Consider the following 10,495-nt stretch of genomic DNA (forward strand, 5'->3'; position numbering starts at 1 on the left):
CTAATGAGAATAGTCTAATAATACAACAAATGTTGGATTTTAATTGTTTTATAAATATATTATTTTTATTTAGCTTGTTAATGTCAATCTACATTTTAATTCATTAGTTACTAGGTTATAACCCGTAGAAACCACGGTCGGTATATTTAAAATTTCTATATAGATAAAAAAATAATAAATGTAAAAAAAACTAAGATATTGTCGATTTAAGTAATTATGAATTAATTTGTTGAGCAAAATAAACATAACAAGTTATTAGGATATGATTTTGTATTTTTAAAATTTGAATTGAATTTGATTTGTTACAAAAAAATGAAATAATAAAAATCATAAAAAAATGTCACGTGTCAAAGAGACATTCTAAGACACTGACACATGTCATTTTTAAGTTTTATTTATTAGAAGACTAGGTGTGATACCCGTGTATTACATAGATTGATTTAAAAAAAAGATTAAACATTAAAATGTAATTTTTTTTAATGTACTACTTTAAAATAAGAAAATAATAAACGTATTTATTGCAATTTAATATCATATATATGATAGTTAATACTTTACATATATAAGTATATGACTTTAATTTTAAAATTGAAACAAACCAAAAATTGACAAGTGAATAATATTTATTTCAAAAATACCAAAAAATAACAAGTGTCAAAACTCATCAGATATTGACATATGGTAAAAAAACCTTCATACATAGAATATATTTAAAATGAAATTTTTTAGTTGTATCTTATTTACTAGGTGTGAAACCCGTGTATTACACGGGTTTATTAAAAATAAAAATTTAATATCAATATATAAATATGAAATATTTTATAATGTAATACTTTACATAACAAGTGGAAAATAAAATTTCTAAAATTCTCACAAAATTAAATCTTTTGAAGTATTTATGAGAATTTATTACCAAATTAATAGGATGATTTTATTTCCTTATAAAACCCATTATAATTTTGTGAAATTTTATTTTAAGAAAATAGAAATCCCTTAAAAATGACAAGTGGAAAATAAAATTTCTAAAATTCTTACAAAATGACAATTGTCAAAATAAAGGAGAAAATGACATGTGATAAAAAAACCTTTATTTATTATTGAAGAATTATTGAAGATTTTATTAAAAAATTCAAATTTAAATTCTCTGAATATAATATAAGTTATAAAGTTTTGAGTTTTATAAGGCTGACCAGCTTCTTATGTTACGCACAAAAACCCCAAACCCCTTTTCCTTTCTCAGCCTCCATACTCTCCATATCTACAGTGTGCAATCCTACTTCTCGTTCTTCTGCGATCGGTAAAACATTCTTCTCTCTTTCGATATACAATATATATGATATGCAATAGTTGTAAGATTGAGCGTTCTACTGTGAGATGTATTACTTGTTTGTATGAATCCTTATTTGCTTAGCTGCTTTTTCTTAGGAAGGATTAGATTCAAATCGATTTTGTTGTTAAAAAGTATCCCATATGTGTTTTAGGCTAATACGATAAAAACGTTAGGGCAAAGAGAACGCAAATTGGATTTTCATCAGCCGCTTCAGGAGGAGAAACTACTGTAAGTTCCACCGCAGCCACCAGCATGACAAACACAAATCCGGATGTGCCTCTTTCCGAGGAGGAACTTGAGAGGAAGAAGAAGAAAGAAGAGAAGGTATCTCCTTTTACTCTTTCAACTCCACTCGATTCTACTTAGGCTTTCTGATATTAACTTTGTATGGAGTAGGAACTCAAGTTCATTTTGTTTTCTTTTGTAATCAGGCAAAAGAGAAAGAATTGAAAAGGTTGAAGGCTGCACAAAAAGCGGAAGCAGCCAAACTTAAGGTAATCTTAGATTGTTAAGCAGTATAGTAGTAAAGCTGTAATAATATTTGTTTAATGATCAATTGATTTAATTGATACACATTTAAGGCACAACAAGGGCCTTCTATCTCAAAAGCCAGTAAGAAGAAAACAGTAAGAGCAGATGCAAGTGAAGAGAACCCAGAAGACTATATAGATCCAGAAACACCTTCTGGTGATAAGAAAAAACTTTCTCAACAAATGGCAAAGCAATTCTCTCCTGTTGCAGTGGAGAAATCGTTAGTTTTTCTATGAGTTCCTTTTCTTTTACAACATCATTTAGCTCAAATTTCATTGATAAATACTTTTATAAGTAATCTTATTCCTTATTTGTAATTTACTCATTGCTAGATGGTATGCATGGTGGGAGCAGTCAGGTTTCTTTGAGGCAAATTCCAGCAGCTCTAAACCTCCTTTCACTATTGTGAGTCTCTAACACTTAACTTGTGATTTTCTCTGCTATTTCATAAGTTTCAATAACTATTCATAAACAATGATGTTTCAACTTTCTGTAGATCTTTTTAGTCAGATTGGTTTTAGGATTGTTGTTTGTATAAAGCCATTGATTAATGTAATTTGGTTATGGATGTCTTGTTTATGTGTAAATGCAGGTTCTTCCACCTCCTAATGTGACTGGAGCTCTACATATTGGTCATGCTTTAACTGCTGCTATCCAGGTTTCATGACTTACCCTCATCTTTTATGAATTTTACAATTCTTTCCTTTTTCCAATTTTATTTGATATTGATTATCATTGTAGGATACGATTATTCGTTGGAGGAGAATGTCAGGATACAATACCTTATGGGTGCCTGGAATGGACCATGCAGGAATAGCAACTCAGGTTCAGTTTACTTTTTAAGGAATAAATATTACTATCATTACATATATTGTTAGTTTTCTTATGCTTATATAACAAAGTTTCATTGACAGGTGGTAGTGGAGAAGAAAATCATGAGAGAGAGAAAGATGACACGTCATGATGTGGGAAGAGAAAAGTTTGTAGAGGAAGTGAGTTTGACTTCACATGTTATATCTTGCTTTCAAAGTGAAATTATTTAGTATTTATCATCAATTTGGAAGATAACATGTTAAACTTAACTTCAAAGATGTTGTGTTGTTTTGGTATAAATGATAGGTATGGCAATGGAAAGAGGAATATGGTGGGACCATATTGAAACAACTCAGGCGTTTGGGTGCATCTCTAGATTGGTCACGTGAGGTAAAATCTAAGGAATGGAATGGAATCGTTCATTCCGTTGGAATGAAAAAAGCTGCTTGTTTGTATTCCTTCAAAATGATTGATTTTTCTATCCTTGGATAGGGATTTTCCCATTTCATCATGGGATGAAATAAAAAGTTGCAATGCAGCCTGTTTTTATTATGGAATCCCAATAATATAATTCTTTATTGAAAAGACTTGAAATGTTAATTAAACTACTTTTATATTTCCAAAGATAACTATAAGATGTATTTGATATCTATTTTATTAAAGGTTTTGATGATCTTTCATTATGTTTAATTTCTTTTATGTATAACAAGCTTATAAAATTTTGTTTAATAATGGCAGTGCTTTACCATGGATGAGAAAAGGTCAAATGCTGTAACAGAAGCTTTTGTCAGGCTTTACAAGGAGGGTCTTATTTATAGGTAATATTTACATCAACAAAGTTCAATATTATTTCACTCATCTTTGGTGTTCTTTCAAGGGTTTTGAGCATTTTTACTCGGCCCATATTTTCATTTAACAAAAACTTTATTTTCCCTCAAGTTTTTGTTAATTGACACATCATTTTATACTTTAACTTCTCGGATACCCTTTTGCCTTTTCTTCAGAGACCTAAGGCTAGTCAACTGGGACTGTGTATTGAGAACTGCAATATCTGACATTGAGGTACACCATAGTCCATAGATCTTTTCTCTCATCATTTATACACATCAATTACTTTCAATTTACATTTCTACCCTTGCATTTTCATAGGTGGACTACATTGATATCAAAGAGAAGACACCTCTAAAAGTCCCTGGATATAAAAACATGGTGGAATTCGGTGTTTTAACCTCTTTTGCATACCCTTTAGAAGAAAATCTTGGAGAAATCATAGTGGCTACAACTAGAGTTGAAACAATGCTTGGAGATACTGCTATTGCTGTTCATCCTGAAGACCCAAGATACACTCATCTTCATGGAAAGTTTGCCTCTCATCCATTTAATGGCAGAAGACTTCCTATAATTTGTGATGCTATTCTTGTTGACCCTAAATTTGGAACTGGTGCTGTAAAGGTAATAAAAACCCTAAACCCTAAAAACAATTTTAACTCCTATCTTTTTGTTGTTTTGATGATGTTAATGGTGTTTAATTGTTAATGCAGATAACTCCAGCACATGATCCGAATGATTTTGAAGTTGGAAAGAGGCATAAACTTGAGTTTATTAACATTTTTACTGATGATGGGAAGATAAACAGTAATGGAGGTTTAGGGTTTGTAGGGATGCCACGTTTTGAAGCTCGTGTTGCGATAACTGAGGCTTTGAAGTCTAAGGTATTTAATACCTTTCTTAACTTTTTGTCACACCCCAAAAAGACGCGAATACCCTTCTTATCTTCTTCATCAAATATGCATACAGGGACTTTATAAAGGGGAAGAAAAGAATGAGATGCGTTTAGGTGTTTGTTCTAGAAGCAATGATGTGATTGAACCTATGATTAAGCCTCAGTGGTATGTCAACTGCAATGGTATTGCTAAAGAAGCTCTTGATGCTGTAATGGATGAAAATAACAAGAAAATTGATATACTTCCAAAACAGTATGCTGCTGAATGGAAAAGGTCACCTTCTTGAGTTTTTCATTCTACCTTTAAAATTTGATATACAACATTTAAACTTTATTAATTAATTTAAAATTTAAAATTTTTGATTTTACAGATGGCTCGAGAACATTCGTGATTGGTGTGTTTCAAGGCAGCTTTGGTGGGGCCACCGAGTTCCTGCATGGTATGTGACATTGGAGGATGATAAACTGAAGGAGCTTGGAGCATACATGGATCATTGGGTGGTTGCTAGGGATGAGAAAGAGGCTGAAACTGAGGCTAAAAAGGTCTTTTCAGGGAAAAAGTTTCAATTGGCTCAAGATCCTGATGTTTTGGATACATGGTTTTCTTCAGGGCTTTTTCCTTTATCTGTATTGGGGTGGCCTGATGATACTCAAGATTTGAAGACTTTTTATCCAACTGCTGTTCTTGAAACTGGGCATGATATTTTGTTCTTTTGGGTTGCTCGTATGGTGATGCTTGGGATGAAATTAGGAGGCGATGTGCCTTTCCAAAAGGTTAGTTAAGTTTTTTAAATTATTTGAAAGAACATGATTTTGTTTTAATTATTTGACTGTTTTTTTAGAATTGAAACAAGATATTAATAATTGTTGTATATAGGTTTATTTACATCCCATGATTCGTGATGCACATGGGAGAAAAATGTCAAAATCTTTGGGCAATGTGGTGGATCCTATTGAAGTCATATGTGGAATTACCTTAGAGGGCCTTCACAAGAGACTAGGGGAGGGTAATTTGGACCCTAACGAATTAAAGGTAGCCACAGAGGGGCAAAAGAAGGATTTTCCTAATGGCATTCCAGAATGTGGGGCAGATGCCCTTCGATTTGCCCTTGTCTCATACACTGCCCAGGTACAAAAAAGACCAAAATACCCTTATCATCTATTTTTGAGGTTTTTGTATTCAAACTAATATTATTCCTTATGCATAATTCATTCCAGTCTGATAAAATCAATCTAGACATACAACGTGTGGTGGGATACAGACAATGGTGCAACAAACTATGGAATGCAGTACGTTTTGCAATGACAAAACTGGGTGACAATTATACCCCTCCCTCAAAAATAGACCCAAACAACATGCCCTTCAGTTGCCAATGGATTCTTTCAGTTCTAAACAAAGCCACATCAAAAACCATATCATCTTTAGATTCCTACGAGTTCTCAGACGCATCAACTGCAGTGTATTCATGGTGGCAATTTCAGCTGTGTGATATCTTCATTGAAGTAATAAAACCTTACTTCTTTGGTGATGATGCATCAATGGCAGCTTCAAAGGCTCATGCACAAGACACTTTGTGGGTGTGTTTGGATACAGGGTTAAGATTGCTTCATCCGTTTATGCCTTTTGTTACTGAAGAACTTTGGCAACGACTTCCTTCACCTAAGCATTGTGAAAGAGAGAAGTCTATTATGATCTGTGAATATCCTTCGGTTGTTGAGGTTAGATTTTTCAGTTGTAGTTGAAGGTAAAATGTTAGTTGTATATATAATATAACTGTTACTTTTCACTTTTTTACAGTCATGGAGTAATGAAAAGATGGAATATGAGATGGAGGTGGTTGAGTCTGCTGTAAAATCACTCAGATCAATTAGAGCAAACATGCCTGCACAAGAAAGAAATGAAAGGTGTGGCTTTATTCAACACTTTCACTCTTTATACATCAAATATCTTGAATGAACTGAATTATGTAGCATTCTACTTTCATTTCTTATTGTACCATTGTACTTTGAAAATAATTATAGCAATACAATGCTATATAATCAATTAGTTTTGCTAAAGTAAAATCTCTTATTGTGTAAAAAGTTGAAGCTACATTATCGTAAGAAAAATAAAGATAAAGTATAGATGATGAAAGCTCGTTGCTATTTCTTGTGTTTAGCTCTTTTTGAAAAGTTTTGCTCCTTGTTCAATAATTGTAGATATAGCAAAAAATAAAGTTTTTCTCAAAAAGGAATATTAAATTTTTTTATTTTTTTGGGGGACAGGCGAGCTGGCTTTGCAGTTTCTAGAAATGCACAAACTACAGACCTTCTGAGACGTCATGAAAAGGAGGTTTCAACCTTAGCCAACTTATCATCATTCATGGTATGTGAAAAAGACAAAAATAGCCTCCGCATAAAAAACCTTGTAACATGTAATAATATCTCTGATATTTTGGGGTTAAAATTGTGTTTTCAGGTTCTGAGTGAAAATGATGCTGCTCCAGCTGGATGTGCAGTATCAGTCGTAAACCAATCACTTTCTGTTTATCTAAAGCTTCAAGGAGCCATTGATGTCAAAAAAGAACGTGAAAAACTCAATACAAAGTTGACAGATCTACAAAAGTAAGCAATTCAATTGAAATCTGTCCTTCATTTCTTTGACTTTCTTTGTTAAGTAGTCAACAACATTTGTATATTAGCAAATGATGTGTCTTCCATGTTTGACTTTGACCAGGCAAAGGGATAGTTTGAACAAGGCGATGAGTGCTAAAGGGTATGAAGAGAAGGTTCCGGAACATATAAAAGAAGAAAACATGGCTAAACTGACCATGTTAATGCAACAATTGCTGTCTTGTGAGGAAGCTACTCAGCACTTTGAACGCGAAGTGGCTGTAAGAGCAGAGATCTAATACAAGTCAACCCTCAGATGACTGACTGATCATCGAGGCATTTGTTGAGATGAATATTTGATGATAATTGAATTATATGGGAACAAAATTTGAAGATTCTGATACAATTTTTGTGAAATTATGTGTAATTTTTACCTTGTGATGACATTTAGTTTTCTTGTTAAGCATGCCACAAGTTATAGTAAGAATTTCAGTTTATTATGACACCCAAAAAATTGGAACCATGGGGGACAAAGACTTGCTCTTGATTAGTTTGTTTTTTATGTAAAAGATGTGAATGACCTCGATATCCTATATAGCTGACAACAAGCGATCCGATATGCTAATCTAAATCCAATACAATTAGAATTTTTGATTTGCTACATGAGGCAACATATACTGCATGTGCTTTTTCGTGTATGGGTTTTGTAAATTTGTGTTTCATGTTTATTCGCATCAACACATTTAAAATTTGTATTATGGTCTTACACGGGCTACACATGAGTTTACCCTTATAAATGTAACGGTTAAAAACGTGTTGTATATGTGTCGTGTCATGTGTTATACAAATTATCAATGTGTCGTGTTTGTGGTTTATATCTAAACATGTTTTGCAATTTGTGTAAATTTGCCGTGATCTTGTAACTGTTTCTTGTTTGTTTTGTTTCTAAATTTTAATTATGTTGTGCACAAGATTATGATGTTCTTTTTAATAACATATTGTTTTCTTTTTTGTCATTTTAAAAAAATCTAATTGAAATGTTGGTCTCAAATCATTCAAATAGTTTAGAGGGTTAAAATGATGCTTGACCAAACATCAATTTTTATCATTAAGAGACAGATATTAGATGCTTGACCAAACATCAATTTATCATTCATATATAGATTTATACAAACCCTCTGCATTATCCACATATGTATAATTCATATGCTACCAAACAACCCCTAAAATATGTTATTCGGTTTGAAAAAAATGATAGAAACAATATTAAACTTGAGTATTTCTTTTTAAAGGAAATTATTGGGCTATCAAATTTTAGAAAACAATATTAAATTTAAGTATTTTTTTTAATGAAAGATATAGATAGAACGATTAGGAAATTTTAGAGAATAATATTGAACTTGAATATTTTTTAATTTTTTTTAATAAAAGACATAGATAGAACGAGTATGAAATTTTAGAATACAATATGAAATAATATTAAACTTGAGTATTTTTTTAATGGAAACATAGATGGAACGACTAAGAAGTTTTAGAAAACAATACGAAATAATATTAAACTTGTGTTTTTTTAATCAAAGACGTAGATAGAACGACTATGAAATTTTAGAAAACAATATTAATCTTGAATATGTTTTTTTAATGGAAGACATATATAGAATGACTATGAAATTTTAGAAAAATGATACTAAACTTGAGTATTTATTTATTTTTTAATGGAATACAAAGATAGAACAACTACGAAATTTTAGAAAATAATATTAAACTTGAGTCTTTATTTATTTTTAATGGAAGACAGAGATAGAAAGACTGAAATTTTAGAAAACAATATGAAATATGACTAAACTTGACTATTTTTTTTAATGGAAAACATAGATGAAACGAATATGAAATTTAAGAAAACAATATGAAATAATATTAAACTTGAGTGTTTTTATCAATAGAAGATGTAGATAGAACGACTATGGAATTTTAGAAAACAATATTAAACTTAAATATATATCTTTTTAATGGAAGACATAGATAAAACGACTATGAAAATTTAGAAAACCATAATAAACTTCAGTATTTTTTTAATGGAAGACATATAACAAATATGAAATTTTAGACAAAAAAACAAACTAATCAAGAGCGAGTCTTTGTCTCCTTGGTTTTTCCACCTTTTTTTTTTGGGTATCATAGAAAGTGCAATTCTTACTATAACTTGTGGCGTGCTTAGCAAGAAAACTATTTTTATATTTAGTGGTTGTAAGCTTCAACAAAACATGAAGGAGCATGCTATATAAATCTCATCATAACAAGGTAAAAATACAAATAATTTTACAAAATTATATCAGAATTTTCCACTCTTGTTCCTATTGGATTAGGTGTCTAAGCCTATAACTATAATTGATATATACTTGAATTGATAGTAACACAATCCTTTTGAGTTGCACTCAAAACTAGCAATTGGACATGATGACTTTTGGAGAGAGGTTGAATTTATTATTTGATTATTAAATTGAGATAATTGATTTATTAATGTATTATGAAAATAATATAATAATTAGAAATCATATTATTTAATTAATAATTAATCAGAAATTAATTTCAATTAAATTTGAGATTAATTGAATTAATTAAAAGTGCAGGGGTGTTTGGCAATTTATTGATAGTTGAGGAAAGAGGCTCTAGAACCTCCCTAGAAGAGGTTGGACGAAAACTTCTAAGAAGGCCCTAGAATTTTCGTCCAAGGGCTCTTGGATAGGGATTCTTGGGCTGCTTGGTCCTTAAACTAAGGAATTAAGGTTTCCTCCTAAAACCTTAGCTTTGACTCTAAGCTACATCACCTATATAAAGGGCCTACCCCTTCACATTTTCGGCTACCTAGAAACTCTAGAAGAGTAGCCGAAATTCTCAAGCCTCCTCTCTCATCTTCTTGCTAGTGTTGGGTGTGAATCATTAGAGACATGACATTTGTGGTGCTTGCTCTCTAAGCTTCAACAACACAAGGGATTCATTGTTATTCTTCAATAACAATCAAATGTATGTTTTCTAACCCAAGATGCTAATTTCGAAAATAGTATAAGATTCCTAGGGTTTCCAAATTGGTGTTTAAATGTTGTATGTTCAATTAGAGAAAACATAGATAAACAATTAGGGTTGCATGCACACATAAAATTTTTTGTTTGTTATGCTCAAAACCCATCAGTGGTATCGATCAGAGCCTTGGATAGTTTTCTGTTGAATTGATTTCATTTGTTTGAATCTGATTAATTAGGGTTTAAGGCAATTAAACCCTTTTGGACTAAGGGATTTTCGAAATTAGGGTTTCTTAGGCCCTATGTTTCGAAAATAAGGAAATGATTTTATCCCTTTCCCTTGCCCTAAAATTTTCGAAATTAGGGTTTCCTTAACCCTCAAGAATTTCAAATATGGCAAGGATTGAAATCTTTGCCTTACTCCCCAAGATTTGTCTTTTTTGAAAATTAGGGTTTATGGTAGGGATTTCTTATTTTTGGTAATTA

General features: G+C 31.4%; 1 protein-coding gene across 2 annotated transcripts; it reads left to right on the top strand.

Moving 5' to 3' along the window:
• Positions 1 to 1,170: 1,170 nt before the first annotated feature.
• On the top strand, positions 1,171 to 7,512 carry LOC145063661 (valine--tRNA ligase, mitochondrial 1-like). 2 transcript variants are annotated; one of them, XM_079011256.1, is made up of 21 exons: positions 1,171 to 1,297; positions 1,504 to 1,654; positions 1,762 to 1,824; positions 1,912 to 2,081; positions 2,194 to 2,266; positions 2,454 to 2,519; positions 2,603 to 2,686; positions 2,776 to 2,853; positions 2,981 to 3,064; positions 3,413 to 3,492; positions 3,679 to 3,736; positions 3,824 to 4,126; positions 4,216 to 4,386; positions 4,472 to 4,671; positions 4,769 to 5,171; positions 5,275 to 5,526; positions 5,616 to 6,116; positions 6,196 to 6,302; positions 6,663 to 6,762; positions 6,856 to 7,001; positions 7,114 to 7,512. In XM_079011256.1, exons 1-21 carry the CDS (start codon positions 1,200 to 1,202, stop codon positions 7,286 to 7,288), a joined length of 3,363 nt encoding a protein of 1,120 aa, XP_078867382.1. In that variant the 5' UTR covers positions 1,171 to 1,199; the 3' UTR covers positions 7,289 to 7,512. The 2 variants fall into 2 exon arrangements, with proteins under 2 accessions (XP_078867382.1, XP_078867381.1); XM_079011255.1 differs by having other exon boundaries at positions 6,663 to 7,001.
• The last annotated feature ends 2,983 nt before the right edge of the window (positions 7,513 to 10,495 follow it).

This window comes from Lactuca serriola, chromosome 7 (assembly GCF_051521515.1).
Source record: "Lactuca serriola cultivar US96UC23 chromosome 7, Lser_US96UC23_V15, whole genome shotgun sequence".
Taxonomy (NCBI): Eukaryota; Viridiplantae; Streptophyta; class Magnoliopsida; order Asterales; family Asteraceae; genus Lactuca; species Lactuca serriola.